The following is a 22,069-nucleotide window of genomic DNA, read 5'->3' as shown; positions in this document are numbered from 1 at the left end:
CTTCAACTGTCCGTCACGCGACCTCACGAGAACCGTGATAGCTCCCCATTTGATATGACGTGTACAGAATAATTATGCATGATTTGACCGAACGAAGGAAAAAAAAAGTTATTTTTGATTCGACGCCTTTTCGCCATTAGCCCTCGGCTATTGGTCAAACGTTTTTGGGCTGCACCCACTTCACCTGCCTGTCAAGCGACGTCAGAAAACCGCAAAAACTCACCGCGTGAAAATGACGTGTACGCGGTAAAGACGCATTAATATGTCGAACAAAACTGAATGTTCTTCTGAATAGCCGCAGGCTGCCCCATTCCGAAAGGAATAGAAGATGGCTGCCGCCAATCGCTCAGGGGCCGGCTATAGCCAGTGCCTGAGTGATCTATTCCTTTCGGAACGGGGCAGCCTGCGTGTATTCAAAAGAAAATTCACTCGTACCACCTGCCGGAGAGCATGGATTTATTTGCGTATAGTAAAACTTTCTACTTCGCCGTGTAACTGTTTCGAGCACTTTCGGCACGTTCACGACCTCGTTCTGACAACTTTTCTTTGCTGAGGATCCGTTTTAGCTTCATTCTTAAGCTTCCGGTGCATGCCGCCGCGATTTTCGAACAGCCACTGCAAGCTAAGTAAGGGAAAGCAAACCAATCGGAGTAGCCGGCAGCCCCCTCTACACCTGGTTATCGATTTTTATTGCAGTGACTCGGTCCCATCGAATCGCTCTCCAATTGAGCGTGCTCCTCGCATCTTGTCAGTCAATTAGATAAGACAAGCCGCTCAGTGTAGGCAATGATATTCGTTTTTCAAGCAAACAAATGTGACCTCCCATGAAACGAGGAGAGCGTTTGATTGGTCTGTTCAGACAGCCCTGCGGGTGACCTCCCAATGCTTGCGTCGGCGGTTATACAAATTTGACGTCAGGAGATTGGAATAAAAACATATTGAAATTGTTTTACGTTATAGGGCCCAATGACTACAATTCGTGCAAGTGCGCGCTTAAGTTTCAGGCAGGCAAATTGCCAGCAAATATTACAGTGATATCGAAATAGAACGATGTCTTTTAACCGACGGTCTATGTGCGCGAAACAGCGTCGGCCCTACAAGTATCTGCACGTGGACGAAACCATCGCAGAAGAGCAAGAGATCGTTGTAGGGCTCAGAATGCTATTCTTCAATTTGCCCAGCAGAGAATGCGATGGCGGAGAGTAAATTACTCATTCTGTTCCCCACACACATGCACCTGTAACACAAACGAGAGAGTTAAAGGTTATGGCATCAAAGTCGATGTGAGAGCGCGCAAAATCCCCACGGTGATTCGCCGAGGGCTGAGGGGTTTGCAGAAATGCGGAGCGTTGCCTCTTTAAGTGAAATATCGAAGCATAAAGATAGCAGCCATTGCATTCTGGTAAGAGCAGAAGGCAAAGAAAAACAAAATAGAGCGCTCCTTCGCCTTATTAACCGCAAGTTAAGGATCATCAGATGGACAAAAGCAATACTGAAGCCCCCGTTACGGCGTTCTTTCTTGCCAACAGTGCGCCTTGGAATGCAGAACCCCTAGTATTATTGTGAATAAAGGGGGACTGAACGGCAACATTATTTTAAGCTGCATAATCAATTTCGCTTGTGGAACAGCAAAACGGCCGCCGTCCTGAAAAGATGAGAAGACGAAAGACGTGTTTCGGCAGCGCCCTGAAGCTTCTGCATACCAGCGCGCCGTCATGCATTTGACATCATCATGGATTTTGACAGCGTCAAAAGCGGTACAATTATTCTGAAAAATACAGGTAGGAGAAATCGCCACAAATGGCTTTATTGTATTCCAAAGGAACAAAGCTTTTTTCATGCCAAAATTCCACACCTAATAAATACGAGGAACGTTCCAAAATTAAGTTTCGTCATTTTTTTGAAAGAGAAGATGGTACACCAGGTGAAACAAACAATCGCCATAAGAATCCACGCTCGTTGCTGGTTCAACGATGGAAGGAGCGTCAGTGGAGGAGGAATGACGATATGCGGAGAGCGCCTAAGAAAAGAGAGAGCAGCAGCAGACCGACGGTGTCCGAGGTTATTCGAGTACAAATCAGAATGGCAGACTGACGTGTGCTAACAACGTGGTCTCCAATGGAAATGTGCGCTGTTATCCGCTAGGAATTGGCACCTGTTCCTTCCATTGAAAGCCGCACTCTCTGGATGTTACTTCCAAAAGAATGCTGCGGCGTAGCCGGCTGTGCGACGATTCCTTGCATCGCAGGGCACCGAGTTTTACCAGAGTCGTTTCTTCAAACTGATTGCGCGCTACGACAAATGTCTTAATGTCGGTGGCGACTATGTGGAAAAATATTGCAAGGTGTATAGTTCATGACGTCATGATGTATTTTTTTGGGGGGGAGGGGCGGGTGGGGGGAGGGGCAATAAGGTTTTCAGGCGAAAATAAATAACGAAACTTACTTTCGGAACGTCCCTCGTATAATTCGAAATACGTGACGTCCACAATTGTGAATTCTATTTTACCCAGTAAGAGTAAATACACATTTTTTTCTGCCAAACGAATAGAGTTAAAGCACTGAGTTTTCAAAGAATACTTTGCCCGTCTAATCTGCCAGTCCAATCTAACCTATCTCTGAGTGACAAAGATAAAAAATGGGAAAAAGGCGCTCGTGCGCCATCCGCGCACCTGATGCCAAGCGTTGTCTGGATGATCGTGCCTATGCCCGATATGAAGAAGATCGTTGAGATCAGGTATCCGCGCGCCGGGTCTTCTTCGCGCATGCAGAGAGCCGGAGCCAAGGCGAAGGGATAACTCAGCGCTCCCGATGTCACGATCAGGTAGTGCTGCACAATGGCCATAACGAGACGCAGCTGCACTCCAGCCAAAGCCAAAAGGTCAGGTCGAAAAAAAAAGAAACAAAGACAGAACGGAAACGGTGCTTCTAACAATCAAACGAAAGGCCCATAAAGACGCGTCTGACTGGAAGTTTAGTGCGTTTAGCATGCGTCTTCATATCGTCTGCAGATAAGTGTAGATCAACACCGATACCCCATTACTGTGCATCAGCTATGTTATATGTCAGCCAGGTATCCAAGTAGCGGTAAGACGGTTAGTGAGGCAAAAATAAATATGGGAGGGGCCAAACGCTGTAGAAACTATGCCATGTTCGCCAATCACAGCATGCTACTGCATGTCCAATTTGTCGTCAGGCTGCTAATTGCATTTACCTGAAAGCTAGCCATTTAATATTCGTCCAGAGTCTACGATAGAGGACCTGTTGTGAATGCTATGACGACTATAGGTAGCGCTCACCGCTACGTCACTCCTCAACCTTACCACAGCAGACCTTGACAGCCCTTGCTGGATTTCACTGTTTGCAAACATGGACCCTGGGTGACTTCTGGTTCTGCCACTCACGTGGCGCGCTAAATTTATGGGGCGAAAAATGAAACGGCGAGCAGCAGAAGTATTTTAAAACTAAAGGACACGTTTCCCCTGTGCATAACCACAATTCTTAAAATCAAATTTGCCGTAAGCTATACGAAAAATTAGAGGTATTATCTTCAATTGTGGGCATTTCTTTTATCTGAAAAAGTAAAGAGAGATTTTAAGTACACTCAGACAACTATAACACGCTTTTTGTTCCGGCGTAGTAGGCTTGTAAGGCACGTGACCACAAGCTCCTTGGGGACGCTCGCTTGCTCCTGCTATCGAACACATGAAACCGTCTACAGCTGATGCATTGATTTAATTTTAAGATTCTGAGGCATTAGTGATTTACCTGCAGGCCAAGTACAGCACTGAAGTACCACGCCGGGCTGTCATCGACACCGTAGAACATGGCCTTGTCCGAGGACTTCTGTGAGGTGAGCCTCTTGACTTCCTGAAACATTGGCATAATCTGTCGGTTATGATGGGTAAAGGCTATCGTCCACTTTCGGCTTCTAGTAATGAAAATACTTTCAACACCTAATTATTCTGAAGTATATATTTGTGCGGTTATAAACAGGTTTAAAGCCATATTCTGTAGGGTGCTGGTGTTTGTTATTGTTTTAAGGATGCTGTCTAGTAATGCAAGCTTAACACTTCAGGGTCCGAATTCGCAGAACATTTCTTACGTATGTACTTTCTGCGATTGATCATCGGCTCTGCTATATATTGACTCATTATAACGTCTTTCTTTATATGGCGGGTGTCCAAACGCCAGCCAAGGGGGAAGTGCTCTTGCCTAAGATAATCTTTGCGAATTGCTTTGCATTTGCCTTGATTCTTGCGTATTTTTCGGCATCGCATACGAAAACTCGAGTGAGGAAGAACAATGCTGCTTGCAGAAAATTTTAAAATGTGGGTTCTCTGTTGAAATAGAAATACATATTTAAACAAGTGCATTTGTCCCCTACTGATACACTTAGACAACAAGATATTAAAGAGAAGGTGGGCTACTGACAATATTGGCGTTTGTACCCTGGCATTAGCAATGTTGGTATTAATAATATGTTATAATTTGCTTATTATTGAACATTGTGCCCACCAAAGCACATAAACAGTTTGCGCAAGCAGCACTTGCGTAGCTAGCTAACATAGCCTTTCCCCCCTTAAAAGTGCGATAGTTTAACTTCAAGATACCTGTATATAAGACCTTCAAAGTAAACAATTTTCGCAGACAAAAAAGGGTCCATGACTTCATAAGTGGACAGTGTTGTTGTTAACTTATTCACTTTCCGATTACGGTACGTGACGGCAGCGGTGTTCGAGGTTAATTTTATATTGTTGGACACTTCCATAGCGCTTGTGTCTCAAGATATTCAACAACAAATTGCAGACTCAGTACAGAAATTTTGCATTCAGATGCGGGAGTCTAGACAAAAAGACGTCCGCTCACTCCCCCTTCCCCTCTCTTCGGCTCTCGTCAAGACGTAGCTGATTTAGCGGTGTTGATAACAGCTTTGCTCCAGCTGTCAGGTAGCGAATACAAGACGGGATTCATTCTCAGCTGCGCCCCATTGAAGTTATGTCTTTTCGTCAAGATTCCCGCCTCTGAAAACGAAATCATTGTACTGAGTGCCAAATTTGACTATGATTATCTTGGAAAACAAACGCTCTAGAAGTATCCAACATAATGGAGAGCTTTCTCTTAATACTAGTCTCTTCATGTACCTAACATAGACGTATACCGCAATCCCTACATAAAAAAAAGTAAAGTAACAGGTCATTGCTAATCATGTATTAACTCGCATTGCGTGCGGCAAAGAGCATAAGCCAGCCATGTGCGTAAGCAAAATTTGCGTAACTAGAACAGCCTTTTTATTAAATAACTCATAATATAACTGTAAAGGTCTTGTATGTATAATGTCTGTAAATAGTGGTTCGTTTCTTTTCTTAATATAGCCCCCCCTTAGTCTGTCTCTGAGTTCTACAGGATTTTTTATTTTTTTTTCTTACGACGGCGGGCTTTGTCCTGCATCAAGAGGCATTATAGAATAACATCCCTCTCGTCAGGAACGCCTCCGTCAGCGGTGGGCAGCAGCCCTTATCACCACGAGAATCTGGCGAAAGACTGGAAACGTGTAGGCTGGTCGCTGCATCTGTCCACGCGACCGCCAGCAACTCCTGTCGCTTTTATAGGCCCGCGTTTCCATAGCGATGGTGACGGGTTGCTTGCAAAGTTGCATGAACAAATAATTTCCCTGAAAGCCTTCTTATTGCGTTAGGAGCGAGACGCCCGACTCCACTGCGGATGACTGTCGGTCCACAGTCGTCACGTGATACTTGAGAGTAGTATTTACTTAATTTTTCTGTTAGTCTTCGAATATTTTTATGTTGCAGGAGCATGTGCTGGGGCTCTCAAAGGAAAAATGTCACGGATGCGGCCACCTGACTGGAACCTTGACAAAGCCAACTGATACATTGAGCAGTTCCTACTTCAACCCTCTTGCTAAGCGAAGAAAAGCGTATAATTTTAAAATATCTTCAGTTTTTACGTTGCAAGCTCCAGTTGGGACAGCATGAATTCAGTGGCTACAATGCGATGCTGAGGCACTTCTCCTTAAAGCGCCCCTCGCCAGGTCTGGATATTGCAAACAGACAAGCGCTGTGTGTCGATCTCATATTGACCATAGTGCCTGCAAAGTATCGAACCACTGCCCGGCGCCAAAAAAGCTGAAATTTCAAACTAGAACACGCGCGGCCTTCCTCTTGAGGGAGCCCCGCTCCCTGAAGGAGAATCAAGGTTGCACGCATAGACGCCTGTACGTCAAACGCACTGCCGGCAACGTCACCGATTATGGTACGTGTCTTCAATAAATCGGCCGTTACAGAAAACTCCTAACGGCCATTGGTTGCGGTGTTCAGCGAAAAAAGAACAGGTCGGAAAGAAATTGGAAGCGGATTTCGATGGGGGCGAAATGCGAAAACACCCGTGTACTTAGATTTAGGTGCACGTTAAAGAACCTCAGGTGGTCGAAATTTCCGGAGTCCCCCACTACGGCGTGCCTCATAATCGGAAAGTGGTTTTGGCACGTAAAACCCCACAATTTTTTTAAAATTGGAAGCGGGGCTCGTGATGGGAACGTGAAGCGATCGCTATGCTCCAATATGGGAAAATTCTCAGAATGACACCGGTTTCGATATATGCGCCGTCAAACATGCGGTAAAGATGGAGTGTTGTAAGACTTACTTTTTAATAAAACGCTGTCTTGTGCACTGAAGCACTAAAGTAACTCGAAAGCGAATGCATTTCGTAGGACACTTTTGAAAATTAATAGCTCGAAACTGCCGTAGTCCTGAGAATTCATTTCAAGTAGGTACGCTTTGCGAACTCACCATAAGTACCTTAAAGTAATTAATTTAAAAAATCGCAGTTTCTCCCGAAAGGTGAAGCATCGATTTCGATGTCAAATTAGTAGACAACTAGAGGAAGTAAAGATGGTAGTTTTATCGGCCGTATAAACATGTAAAGATTCGCTTACTAAATAAATTAACAAGCATTGTGTCTCGCGCGCACAAGCAAAAATGAACAAATCTCACCCGATGAGCACGTACAGACTGTCCGCAGTATGCTGGAGTGAAGAAGCGCGGCAGTAGCAGTGAGCGAATAGCCCTTCATGTTCCCTCTAGCTTTAACGCGAACTAAGCGGTGAGAACGCAGCGCACAGGAAGCTATCAGTCAACACCCTCTAGAGAACTTAAGGCCTTCTGGATGTACCCTCTCCCCTTGAGCTACGTCACGCAAAAGAGGCCCACATAGAAGTTCCGTGCAGCGTGCTACGAAGCTCCGAGCGGCGCACCTGTGTTGAAAATGAGACGCGGAAGACCGAGTGGGCGACGAGGGCGATAACAATTCGATTAGTTCCGGGAACCCTGCCGCTCCTTGGGTAGCTTCGGGGTTAGAAAAGTCCTGGCATGCTGCGACATGCTTCCGAGCGCAATTTTTTTCTGGGCGTGAACCGTGCATGTAGTCTCTGCGCTTGTGCTGCGATTGCGGTTGTGTGTCCGGCAAGCCTTCATTGCCGCGGAATGTGGATTACGTTCATGCCAGGATATGCCTAATAAGTGCTGCTTGCCCAACTGCTAGAGCAATTACAAATCGGGGCCGAAAATTCATGCGTTCATGTTTTCGCAAGATCAATGACAGAATATTGGGTGGGAATGCTAAAGCAAAGAAGAGAAAAGCTGGAATGCTGTGGAATAAGGCAACTGTTTGTTTGTAAATAGTTGCACGAATGTTTTGTATCTCCATTGCTAAACTCATTTGAGGTGTTGTAAATATGTGGAATGCGCTACTGTATGCAATAATGCCTCGAAAGCGAAATTATTCGTTTAGAGCCTGATCTAGACTGGAATAAATGCATGTGTCCCGAATGTGAAGAAGGGCACACCGGTGAAGTTGTCATGAGATATGTGTTTTGGTGCAGCGCTAACATTTTGTTGAAGAACTTTTGTGGTCGCATGAACGGCAAACTCTTTGCGGCAGACGATAAATCAAGGCAATGAAGCTACTTTGAAGAAGAAGGCAGCAGTGTGACTTTTCGATATAAGCCTTGCTCCCTGTCAGCATTTACCCGAAATTCGTTCTCAATCCTAAGGTTGAACCATTTCATTTTTTATGGACGGGCCTTTTAATAATGCAGCGCGCAAATAGTTTTGCATAAATAAAATAATTTTGGAACACCCTCTGTTCTCTGCGGGCCGTCTGCTGAACTATGCCTAAAATAAAACAATAACGGCGCTCTGGTTAACGTTGCCCATAAGGGCGCGATCCCTTCGTTCAACCCGTATCCCCGAGCCCGCCGCCGGCCTCCCCTCCGTGACGTTGCTCGCCGAGCGCGCAGGCCTGCTCTTGTAGAGGGGGCGTCGTATCAGCATTCGGCGCACTCTGTCCCCATCGCAGATCGCTTTCAAGATAGGGCTCGAACGGTCGTTCTCAGTCGCGCCATACGCAACCGCCGCTGGAGTAGAACACCCCACCCCCCTGCCACGGTGCGCGATGGAAGATGGCGCGATACATCCCGCTTTAAAGGTGAGCGACCATCGTCGGCTCACCCTCACACACTTCCACTCGCACATACAGCATACGGCGCGCGGCGACGATGTTATCGCACTCGGACTTTGTACGGAGCGTCACGGCGACGTCGACGGCAGACATGCGCCTGGAGCGTCCATATAATTGCTATAGCAATAAAATTGAATTAGCGCAGTTATGTTAATTATTCAATTAGGGATTTTGATTTATCGTAGAGGCAATGGATCACCTCACGGAGTAATTTATCTCGAGGGTTAGAATTGTAGCACCTGGTACAGATAATTCTTAAAAATTTGGTGCAGCTAAATAAAAGTATGGTAGAGCTATCTACGGAGCAGTAATAATGCGCCATTAGCACAGAAAGGCCGAAATTAAACATATATACACTCGTTCAAACTGCACGCCCCTGAAACCGGAAGTATGGCATACTCAACGATTAATATCGGCCGATGCCGGAGATACTCATTTGGCAGTGGTCATGCTGCAAATGACTATCAGTGGCAGATAGTCATTTGGTAGTGGCGGCAGCATCTGGAAACACGTCTAACCCTCGTACTCTGCTGTTGCAGTTGCTGCATCGAAGCCTAGCTGTTTTGATCCAATTGGAGCATCCCTGGATCAACTGCTTTTCTTGCGGCCGTTCGTATCATCATTGTTTCTGCGAAGAAATCCGACGGCTCGGCTCTGCTCTGCTTCTGGATTGGCAACCGTGCGGACACTCTCTGCGCAAGCGCCGTTCGACGCATCGTAGTCTAATATAGTGCGGCGTTTCGCAGTCGGCGGTCATTTGGAAGTGGCGGCAGCATCTGGAAACACGTCGAACCCTTGTACTCTGCTGTTGCAGTTTAGTAATTTCCAGCTTTCTTTTGAAATCCTGCGGTTTTCATTTATGCTGTCGCTGCTGCCACTGTTGTAGAATCGTACAGTTGTGCTAGCCAATGACTGGTTTACTGTAGTTCCTGGTTGCTAGTTTTTCCTTGCTTTCATTTATTTTTGCCTTTTTTGCGCTATGTCTGACATTTGCTTAACGTGCCAGCTTGCTGTACAGGACAAAGGGTCTGTGAAATGTAGTGAGTGTTTGTACATGTTTAGTAAAGCAACACGTACATGTATCATTTCGGGAAGTGTGCTGGTTTGCAAGAAAAGTCTTACAAATCAAAATCTGAGGCGGCAAAAAAGGCCTGGAAATGCGCGACATGCAAGAGCACTGGCTTGCGGGCTAGTCGCAGTGAGGATGACGTTGCCATAAGCCTGGAACTTGCTTCAATCAACGAGAAGCTTGAGGGCCTGCCGACTGTGGTAGAAAAAGTGAACAGCATGGAACAGGCAGTTCAGTATCTGTCACAAAAATTTGATGAATTTCAGGAAAAGACCTCTAAGCAGGACAGCGAAAGCAAAGATCTAAGAAAAAAAGTGCCAGAACTGGAAGAAAGAGAAAAGGTGCATGCGTCCGTACAATCCAGCCTTCAACAGCAGGTGAATGACCTTGAGTTCCGGAGTAGGCGACTGAACTTAGAAGTCCATGGACTCCCTGTTAAGGAGAATGAAAACTTGATGTCCTCTCTCAATGAGGTTGCTGATAAGCTCCAGATACCTCAGCTTGTAGAGGCTGACGTTGCATCCGTGCATCGGCTGCCCGCGAGGAGAGACTACGTGCCGGGAATTATCGTTCGTTTCACAAGGCAGGACACCAGAGATGCATGGCTTAAGAAAAACAACGACCTTCGGGATGAAAAACCGCGAATTTTCTTTCAAGAAAACTAGACTTGGCAAAACAGGGAGCTTCTACGATCCGCAAAAGAAGCGGCAAAAGAGAAAGGCTATAAGTTAGCTTGTTATGTTAACGGCAAGGTACTTGTTCGAAAGACTAACGGAGCTCATTCCTTTCACATTAAGGATAGGGGTGAAATGGAAGAGCCATAATGAACAGTTTTTTTTTTGTGGGTGATAAAGGAAGGATGCATGAGGAGGTGAAGTTCCACTTGCCTAATGATGTAGATGAAATTATCGCAGCATTTTCCGCACCCTGCATCAAATGTATCCACCTGAATACACAATCTGTGAGAAATAAGGTGTCATGTTTGAAGGAGCTATTTACCAGATTTTCTTTTGAATTTTCGGTTATCATGCTAACCGAGACATGGAGTACTAATGACTGTGATGGTTTTAGGTTGCCTAATTATAATACCTATAATTTAAACAGGTCAAACTCGAGAGGGGGTGGATTAGCACTCCTCAGTACGGGTGATGCTGAATGTGAAATCATTGAGTCTTACACCGTAATGTCTCCAGACTATGAACTGTTGTCATTGTGCACAGATAAGCATGTATTTTCAGTGTGTTATCGGCCACCGTACGGTGATATATCAGCGTTTCTAGAGTTTTATGACCAATTTCTAGCATTTGTGGCTCAAAATCATAATTCTAAGACAATAATAGGCAGTGGAGATTTTCACATTGACATGAGTACAAACAGTTATTCATCAAATGCTTTCGACATGGTTATATTATAAAATGGTTTTGCCAACTTAATTAATGTGCCAACTAGGGTTACACCAAAAGGCGAGTCAACTCTTGATTTATTCATCACTAATTTCATGCAGTCAAACGTTAAATCTGGAGCTTTATCGTGTTCAATCAGTGATAACCTGCCGGTATTTCTGTGTGCAGAATTAAGCGAGTCACAAGGAAAGAAGTTGCCACCAGTGTTGTATCCACTAATTACAGATGGAACACTGAAGTCCTTTCGCGACGCCCTGATGTCAACAGAATGGGACATGATAACTAAACTTACAGATGCCAATGAGGCTTACGACAAGTTCTTGGATATACTGACACAACTATACCACAAGAGCTTCCCTTTCAGAACACGAAGAAAAAGTAAGAAAACGCGGAAACCATAGATTACTCCTGAATTACTCAATGAAATGAAAATTAGGCACAAGTTATACCAACATTTCCTTCAGACACGATCAACCGATGACCTTGTCGCGTTCAAAAAGTATCGCAATAAGCTAACAAGAAAGTTGCTACATGCACGCACAGTATACTATTCATCTTTGCTGAACATTGAGTGTCGTCAACATAGTTTGCTATGGTCGAGGTTGAACACTCTCCTAAATCGAAGTCATTCACATAGGCCTTTAACGAAATTACAAATTAATGGCAAAGATTTAACCGGTGTTAAACTCGCTGACGCATTTAATAATTTTTTCACAAGTATCGGTAAGACTCGGTCTCCATCCTCTCTGGCTAGTAACTACGCATGCGCTCATAATGACAACACAATGTACCTTCATCCTGTAACACTGTATGAAGTTGCGTCCGTCATAAAAGCCTCGAACAACAGCACCAGTTGTGACATTGACAGTCTTCAAGTTGGCCCTATTAAACATGTGGTTGACATTATTGCCCCAGTACTCGCTCATATTTTTAACACGTGCTTGCAATCAGCAATTCTTCCTGCGAAAATGCAGTGTGCAAAGGTTACTGTTATTCATAAAAAAAGGAGATCGCAATGATCTGGGCAATTACAGGCCGGTATCCATTCTACCTGTGTTTTCAAAAGTGTTTGAAAAAAATTTGTCTTCAAGGATGACAAACTTTATTGAAAAACATAACTTGTTAACACCACATCAATACGGTTTTCGTAAGAACAAATCAGTCGAATTAGCATTACTATAACAGAAAGAATATATACTAACAGAGTTTGAGAACAAGGCAATAGTTGTTGGTATATTCGTAGACATTTCTAAAGCATTTGATTTAGTTGACCATAATATTTTGCTGGAGAAATTACAATATTATGGGATACGAGGACAGTCACTATCTCTTATAAAAGCCTACCTTTCCAACAGAGCCCAAGTTGTTAAAATAGATACTTTTATATCGAAAGCCAGGACTGTCCATTGCAGAGTGCCCCAGGGAAGTATTTTAGGCCCTATACTTTTTAATATTTATATTAATCATATCATCATTAAACCTCAGGCAAGATTTATTATCTATGCAGATGCCACCAGCATTTTTTTCTCCGGTAATGATATCCATACTCATATTAAACAATGTAAGAGTACAATGAAACCCTTAGAGGAATGGTCGAAACTTAATTTGAGGAAGGTAAATGAGAGCAAAGCGAAAGCAATTATATTTAAGCCGAAAAACAAACATATATATATATATATATATATATATATGCATCAAGATATTAAATTAAACTCGCGAAGTATTGAATTAGTCGAGAATTTCACATGTCTGGGCATCATCTTTTCCGCGAACATGTCTTGGGATAATCATGTCGAATATGTTGTAATCAAATTGAACCAAATAACAGGTGTAATAGGCCGCTTAAGGTATATTCTTTCTACGCGCATCAAACTCTTGCTATACAATTACCTATTTTCTTCACACTTGAACCATTGTCAGTTAGTCTGGGGAAACACGACATCCAACAATCTAGAGCATATTCACTTACTACAGAAAAAAAATCTCCGACATACATATAATGCTCCCTACACTGCATCGACAACAACTTTCTTCGTGAACACCGGTGTAATTCCAGCGTATGATCTGTACAAATATCGATTAAGTCACGTCTGTAAGGCGGAAGTCTATAAGAATATTTTTAGTCTGCATAAACTCGCCCAATTGCAAACTAGAGCTCCAAATTATATCACAAGCACTTCGAAGACTGGACAGTACCGACACCATGGTCAAATTATGGGAAACAGTGCCTGAGGTATACATTACCCACACTCCTAAATTATTACAATTCGGTTCGTTTCAATCTTTTCTCTTCGTCTCTCGATGAGCTCCGGCTGATGTATGTGATTGCTTTGTAACACTTGTGTGACCATTCTATGTGTATCTTTCCATTGATGCTCTTCGTGACTTTTGAGTAATGTATCTGATGTGCAATATTATGTATGTGCGGTATACGTGTGTATATTTTTAATGAATGAAAGAATGTGATGCTGCCTCGGCCCAAATGAGGGATGGTAGACTTGTCAAGCTGTCCAATGGATAGCTTCCCCCCCCCCCCCCCAATCTGTACCTTACAAGATCTGTACCTTACATGATGGAAATAAACTTTCACGTCATTTCATTTCATTTCATTTAAAGATAGTGCAGCCTAAATGTGCGGGCCGATCCCCAATGTCGTGCAGTCTAAACTACAAACTTCATGGTGCACTAATGCGCTCAAGACGATCTTGCCTTTCTTCGATGTCAACCACTGCTGACTCGCCTTCTCTATGTTGGCCTTCATTTTATTGGTCCTAATGGGGCACCGGTAAAATAAATAAATAAATAAATAAATAAATGAATAAATAAATAAATGTGCAAACCGGAAAAGTAAGCTTTTTCGACACAGTCGAGGTCCGAAATTGCACGCGACCTTGGCAGCATATCCAATGCTAGAGCATATTCACGTTGTCCCTTACTTTTTGTATTTTTTCAAAACCTTAAGCACTTACCACCATTGTCCTCAAATCCAACGACCGTACATTTTTGTATATTGTGCGATGGCACTAGACGTTGTCGACTGCATGTTTGATCCTGCTGCGCAATGCGGCTGCATAGCTTTTCGGAAAAGGTTGCAGCTATCGTTAAGAAAGGCGCAAGAATCTATTGCCAGTCAGCGCAAGCACGCGAGAATGATCGAACCCGACTCGCTCATGGTCTGATTGGCGCACCGGAGCGTAGCGTCGTCTCCCGGGTGTTCCCGAAGATAGATCGATTCAAGGGTCTGCTGGCTCGCAAGACGTTCGAGAAGTACGAAACTGATGCTGGCATATTTTTTGGTGGGCCTTCGTGTTGACTTCGATTTATCTCCGTCACTGAGTCCCTGGAACGGGGAAAACGAAGCGATTCGCCGAGCGCCAACCCTGACGCACCCCCGCCGTGAAGCGGCGACACGGCTGCTGCGCTGTCTCCTGGTCGCATTGGGGCTCCCCTCTGCCCCATGAGGAGGCCTTTGGCTTTTGCGAGCGGATTGGCTCATACCGATTGCTTCTCAGGTGACGGCGATCGCGCCCGAAGAAATAGGATCTTCGGAAGCAGAAAATACTGCATTGTTATTTTTTTTGGTAGCTGTACCAAATGTTTGAAATTGAAGCAACGTAAATCAAGGCGACGTTATGTTTATCATTCGAGCTGCTCATTGGTAGCCTCTAGATAAGGAGTAATTTGCGCAGTTACGTGCATAATAAAGGTGGGTTGCATGAATTAACTTTTTAATGATTCATCTTAAGTGGCTTAGACGTTCGGGTAGCTTGAAGTCCATCCTCGACGTTTTGCCTAGGCAAACAATGAAAATTTCAATAAAAGAGCTTGTGTGAGAGCTACGCTAATGCGTATTTCACCCTTTTTAGGCTCGCTGAAATCAAAACTTACTCAGGAATACAGTACCTATATGAAGTACCTATCACCGCTCGTACAATTCGTCATGCTGCCCAGTTACCACTGGCCTGATCCTGTGTTCGACTGACAGTATTCGCTATATGAGACGGCCATAACATGTTCAGCCTGATGTCTATAGGACTTTGTAACAGTCCAGCCACATTTGCATTTAACCTCATATCTCTCTATCTCCCAGGCACGTCTGAACACAGGGTATTGTAGTGTTAGGAGCCGGGAGAATTAAGACCACGTTAGTACCAGTTTGGAACCGCCGACGTAGCAGGCTCTTAAGTAACACGTCTCTGTTGTCTTACGCGAGACCGTATTGGAGTATACTGAAATATAAAACAGTGTGTATTTCGGTTACGTAGAGGCTTTCTTGTCGCTCCAATCCGAGCTCAATACGCACTCGACAGATACATACAGCTGCTCTTCAAGGAATAAAACGGAATACCTGCGTTGTTTCTTGGAACGCATCGTTATCTTTTTACATCTTGTTTCTGCCAGCATTTCCAAAGTTTGGACGAAGAGCCGATATGCCTTTCTACCACGAGGTTCAAATCAGCAGCAAGTGCAAATTCACCAGAAATAGCATTAAAGTCCCCGACCACGTTTTTACAAAATGTGGCGTCCATCTACACTGGGAGACGATGGCTTCAGTTGTCAAACTCCCTCTCCGTTTGCATAAAAAAATATTTGCACAGCTTTCTCAACTATACATTGATCGGTTCACACACAACTTCGCCAGAGTTGCATCTTCTCTACACAGGCTCCTGTTCGTGGTCACTTCCGCACTGTCTGAGGACCTGCGCATCTGCTTCTTCAAGGCCTTAAGCAACACTTCACTTTAGAGCCAGTTTTCGTTAACTTCAATAAGAGCTCCCACAACACTCGGCACTGACGCCTGTGCCACTGGCATATACAGATGGGTGACCCTTGCAGCCCCCCTCCTTGTGTGAATATATATATATATATATATATATATATATATATAGTTAGGGCTGAGGAAATCACGCTGGCTCCGGTATTAAAATGAAGCAAAAGGGTACGACGCACGTTGAGTAAGCACAGTATATTTGACTGATGTTTCGGCTGGTGGACCAGCCTTTGTCAAAGTAACATGTACATGCATTTGGGCTTCCTTAAAAACCCGCGATACATCAGATAAAGTTGTGCGCGATAATAACAACAAGAAAAACAACATAAATGTAGCCATACCACTGGCGATAGCGATACCACACACGTGGCGCACAGTGCAGAAATGAATCGTTCGTTTGCTCAATATCCCAATGTAAACCACTTGAAATCAACAATATAAAATAATATATTCTTCCTCGCTCCTCGCATGACGTGATTCTGGGGATTGACTTTCTGCAATTGTGGTGCGAATGTTGACTGCCGGACGGGAGAACTCAGTGTCGACACCAGTGTTTCACCTGTGCTCTTTGAAGGTGAAGCTTGCACGGAGAGTGTGTTGTGCGTGTCTGAGGATACAGTTGTGCCCGCCTTATCCGCGATGCGTGTTGCCGTCGCCTGTTCATCTCCGACTCCTATCTCGTTCGATGCTGCAGTGGAACCTGTACATCGGAAGTGCCCCAAGAAAAACGTGTTAGTTCCGCACTGCGTGGTCTCAGTGACCAATGGATACGCGGGGCTGTGGGCGCTAAACTGTTCCACTGAAGCGGCAGTGCTACCTCAAGGCCTAAAGATTGCCACGTTTCAGGAAGACTCGCCCGTATCGGTGGCAGTACTTACAGAGCTCCCCGATGGAGGAGCAACCAGTGTCTCGAGCCCCGGGAGCTCGAAGATACTTTCCATGATTGATAAGTCACTCAGCGATCATGAACGTCGAGTTTTGATGGCCCTGCTTACGAAACATACCTCGGTATTCGACTTTGCGCCGCACGATGGCCCGCCATCAATTCCTGCGTCCAGAACTCGTCACCGCATCAACACAGGAGCCGCCAAGCCAATCCGACAAAAACCCTATCGTGTATCCCCGTCAGAACGCAAGATAATCAGCGATCAGGTCCAAGAAATGCTATGCAAAGGCGTCATTCGAGAATCATCTAGTCCTTGGGCAGCCCCCGTGATATTGGTGAAGAAGAAAGACGGTACGTGGCGGTTCTGTGTTGATTACCGTCGCCTAAACGCCGTTACTAAGAAAGATGTATATCCGCTCCCACAAATTGACGACGCCATCGACGGTCTCTTTGCGGCATCTTACTTTTCCTCAATCGATTTACGGTCAGGTTACTGGCAAATTCCTACACACAAGGACGACAGAGAAAAGACAGCATTTGTAACACCCGACGGACTATTCGAGTTTAACGTGATGCCTTTCGGGTTGTGTAACGCGCCCGCAACGTTCGAAAGGTTCATGGACACGATATTACGCGGCTTAAAATGGGAAGTTTGCATGTGCTACTTAGACGACGTTGTGATCTTCGGGCGAACGTTTAGTGAGCACAACAAGCGTTTGGATTTGGTCTTGAACTGCTTGGAGAAAGCGGGTCTTGTGCTCAATTAAAAAAAATGCCGTTTTGGGGAACGACAAACTCTTGTGCTAGGCCATCTGGTCGCTAAAGAAGGCATCCGACCAGATCCACAAAAGACTGCCGCCGTCGAAGCATTTAGAGTACCCAACTCTGTCAAGCAGTTAAGAAGTTTCTTGGGCTTGTGCTCCTATTTTCGCCGATTCATTCCCCGGTTTGCCGACATGGCTCATCCCCTTACACGTCTTCTCCAAAAAGGCGTTCCCTTTGAGTGGACTGCAGATTGCGACTCATCATTTCGCCAGCTCAAGTTCCTGTTGACATCCCAACCAATTCTTCGCCACTTTGATCCTTCATCACCAACTGAGATTCACACCGATGCCAGTGGCGTAGGCATCGGTGCTGTGCTAGTTCAGCGTGTTGGCGACAGTGAGCACGCGATCTCTTACGCTAGCCGGTCCTTGAGCCGCTCCGAGCGCAACTACACAGTCACCGAACAAGAGTGTCTGGCGGTCATCTTCGCCGTGCAACGGTTTCGTTCATATCTCTATGGGCACCCCTTCACTGTGATAACAGATCATCATTCGCTATGCTGGCTTGTGAATCTGCGGGATCCCTTAGGACGACTAGCGCGCTGGGCCCTCCGTCTACAGGAATACGATTTCGTTATTTGCTACAAAAGTGGCCGGCGACATGCTGACGCTGATTGTCTCTCTCGGATGCCACTTCAAACAACTGAATGTGCTGCGGACAATTTTGATGAATACATCGCTTTTGTGTCCCCGGAATTTCCGGATATGGGTACCGTCATATCCGAGCAGCACAAGGACGAGAGCTTACAACCGCTCTTCGCGGCAGCACAGGAGTCACCTGCAGGCAGTCGCTTTCGCCTACGTGATGGTGGCGCGCTGTATAAGAAGAGCTACTCGACCACCGATGCACGCTACCTTTTAGTTGTCCCCAAGAACCTTCGCCACCAAGTATTACACGCCATGCACGATGACCCAACTTCCGGTCATCTTGGTTCCACACGTACACTCTATCGGGCTCAAGAACGTTTTTACTGGCCTAAGATGCGGAAAGATATTGAACGGTACGTCGCCAGCTGCTCTCAATGCCAGCGCTACAAGCGTCCGTCACAAGCGCCACATGGCCTGCTTCAACCAGTTCCCCCTTCTAGCGTCCCCTCTGAGCAAGTTGGTATAGATCTTCTGGGCCCTTTCCCGCGATCCTCCAAGGGTAATCGTTGGGTTATCGTTTGCGTAGATCACCTTACCCGCTATTGTGAGACCGCCGCATTGCCATCGGCCACAGCTACAGAAGTTTCTATCTTCTTGCTGGCTAACGTTATACTCCGACATGGACCTCCTCGCATAGTAATCAGTGATCGTGGGCGACAGTTTACCGCGGACGTGGTTGAAGAAACCCTTCGTCTATGTTCATGTAGCTTCCGCCATTCTACGCCCTACCATCCACAAACTAATGGTCTGGTCGAGCGCACAAACAGAACGCTTGCCAACATGCTGTCCATGTACGTCGATTCAGCACACAAGAATTGGGACAGTATCTTGCCTTTCATTACCTATGTCTTCAATACCGCGAGACACGAGACCACTGGTTACTCACCATTTTTCCTTCTGTATGCTCGTCCGCCGCGCTACACCCTCGACACCATATTTCCCTACTTCGCTCACGACAACGAATCAATTGATGAGATCCTATGTCGAGCAGAAGAAGCGCGACGCCTCGCTAGGCTACGCACCCTAGCATCGCAGGACCAGTCCAAGATACGCTATGACGGGCGTCACCGCCACGTTTACTTCGATCCTGGTGACCTTGTGTGGCTCTGGACGCCGTTGCGGAAGCGTGGCTTGTGCCAGAAGTTTCTCGCCCACTACGTCGGCCCTTACGTTATTCTGGAGCGCCTCAGCGAAGTAAACTACCGCATTGCGCGTCTCACGAGCAGTGGACGACGCTCGGCCAAGGCTGAAGTGACACACGTCGCGCGTCTGAGGCGTTACTATCCACGAGATGACTGACTCACCCGGCGGGCTTCGTCTGCCAGCGGGGAAATGTCACAAGCTGTCATGAACCACGCCTGCCGCGCAGACAACGAGGTGGAAGAAGAAGAGAACGACGTTAGCCAAGCTGCCGCGAGACCGCTCTTCAACAACAGCGCCTATCAACCAGATTCATCTGGTTCTGAATTAAACACCTCGTGTGTAACAATACAATAAAAAGAAACATGCAGATAATAAGGCACCGCGCGATAGTACATTCAGGGTAAGGTGAAGCGCACTGCTCAGTAGTCGTCATAGCGAGCAGGATGAATGACCAGGGCTTTTATTGGCATGTATACGGTGGAATACACTGTCGTGTGCAGACTATGGACATTATGTGACACAGAATTGACGCTACAGCGAAAAGAAGGCAATAATAATAGAGGCTTCTTGAAAGAAAGCTGCGTCTCATAGCATACATAAGGCGTCACGGCTAATGTCAAGGATGCCTAGTAGGCACGCTGGTTAGTGTGCCCGTGCTTTCGTTAATGCCATATGACACGGTGTTAAACTTATAGATTAGGTAAGACTCGCGGACTTCGCGATCGTGATGGCAATGAAAGCCTGATTCAGGTATAGTGGCCCTGAGTTATTCGAAAGAATGCTCTGGTAAGCGAATATGTCTTGATGATGGAAGGTTAGGAAGAGTATTGGCATGCGATGTGCGGTTATTAAAGCGTATTGCTAAACAGAAACGAGGTTTCTGTTTGGCCAATATACTGTTTCCTGCAAACTGTGCACTCCAGCATGTATACAACATTCGAGGTATCGCAATTAGACATCCGCGAAGTTTTAGGGTTAAGTCGGAGGACGTACTAATCACTCTCTCTGCGGTTTGCATGTGCACACACACCTTGCAACGTGCTTTGTTGCATGGGGCGCAGCCAGACGTCTTGTTGTGCTCATTTAATTTTCAGGGTGTTAACATATCGCGGAGGTTCTACTTTTACAAAGGCGGGCCCACCAGCCGAAACGTCAGTCAAATATACTGTGCTTATTCAACGTACGTCGTACTCTTTTTCTTCATATATATATATATATATAGAATTGCCATGTCGGATAGCACGATTCTAATCCTTGATCTCAGGTACTTGATGCGGCGGCCTTTACTTATACGAGAACTCATAATGTGCAAACGAATCATTCGCGTAATTACGCTAATGAACTTTTTAATTCATTACTTTACGCCACATGTTTTATTCTACGAATTATAGCCGCTGAGTTCGCACGGCGTATCCACTTGGAACAAATTTCCTGGAGAGCCCTGGTTCCGATATATTAACTTTCAAAGCACTTGAGGATGACTTTTCCTTGGGCGAGTTGGTGTTTACTTAACACGGCGCTTTCTAGCGCAAAAACTCTAAAAAAAGAAAACAGAGAGACGCAAAAGGAAAGCAAAGACGCGCGCTCGTCTTTCCTTTCCTTTTCGTCTCTCTGTTTTTTTTTTTAGAGTTTTTGCGCTAGAAAGCGCCGTGTTAAACTTTCGAAATGTCCGTTGAAACGCATTGGTATTCCAGTTACTTTTGTGATTTAATGCATGAAACAGTGGTTTCTTTAAGAAGTCTGGGCTCAGGAGCAAACAAGTCTAACAAGGACAAATCACGCTACATTTAAGCTTTTGCCTCGTTGTTCTTAAATAACCCATTTTTTTGTGTCCACAGTGTCACCACAAGAAGCGATGAGCACCGACGTAACGCGTTATAAACATACGTATATGTGCTCTCGCCAAAGGCTGCTAGCCGCGCTACCATACGCTTATCTGATGGTGATATGTGACTACACAGGCATGTCAATTGAAACGCATCGCTGAACTAAGAAAATGTTGCATAGCCCTAGCGCCAAGAACAAGAAACGGTTATCAAAATCGACAGTAACAGCCGATACAGCGACCCGGGTCAGCTGTTCCTTTAGGATTTTTTCGAAGTTAAAATACCAATCGCAAAACAAAATCAGTGCCGTGACACTTCCAGGCACACTACTGAATACGGACAACTTTTTCTTTCTGATACTGATACAGGCGTAAGTTTTAGTTTCGGGGCGATAGCGAATCTACGATGTCTGTGCGAGGCATGGAGGTAAGAAAACGGTTCTTTCCCTTCCTCCACGGTGCGAGACAGGTCTGTGCGAAACTGAAACTGCGCCAGAATCTTGATATGGCAAATTATTCACAAGTCGTTATGTGCTGGAATGGCATAATGGTAAAGTACCGGGTTTGGGATCTGACGGACGATCGAATCCTGGTGGCGGCATTTTATATTTTCGTTTTTCTTTTTTGCTTTAAAATGCTCTGCGTTGCTTTCTATATTCAAATGTTATATATATATATAGATAGATTATATATATATATATATATATATATATATATAGCACCCAGCGCCCCAGCATGCTGGGCGCGAAACTGGGCCCATGATCCGGCATGGCACTGGACATTGGATACTGGGTTTTGCTATAGTGTATCTTCGTGTGTATAGCTATTTGCGGTGCCTTTAATTTTAAGGTCACCTTGAAGGTGCCTGCAGGTATTGTACCTGGGGGGAGAACATACGTTTATTACGGGGGAATGAGGTTGGCTGATTTTGCGTGCATTAAGATGTCTTTAAGTTTCTGCTGC

At 45.3% G+C, this 22,069-nt stretch overlaps 1 protein-coding gene across 1 annotated transcript in view; it reads right to left on the bottom strand.

The window, feature by feature from the left end:
- Positions 1-22,069, bottom strand: part of LOC126548144 (solute carrier family 23 member 1-like) — a 155,583-nt gene that overhangs the window by 120,735 nt on the left and 12,779 nt on the right. The window contains exons 4-5 of the mRNA XM_050196262.3: positions 3,768-3,869; positions 2,672-2,829 (exon numbers count right to left, since the gene is read on the bottom strand). Coding sequence (XP_050052219.1) covers positions 2,672-2,829; positions 3,768-3,869 — 260 coding nt within the window. The remainder of the gene's footprint in view (positions 1-2,671; positions 2,830-3,767; positions 3,870-22,069) is intronic.

This window comes from Dermacentor andersoni, chromosome 1 (assembly GCF_023375885.2).
Source record: "Dermacentor andersoni chromosome 1, qqDerAnde1_hic_scaffold, whole genome shotgun sequence".
NCBI lineage: Eukaryota > Metazoa > Arthropoda > Arachnida > Ixodida > Ixodidae > Dermacentor > Dermacentor andersoni.
This window is presented reverse-complemented; position numbering and strand designations above follow the sequence as displayed.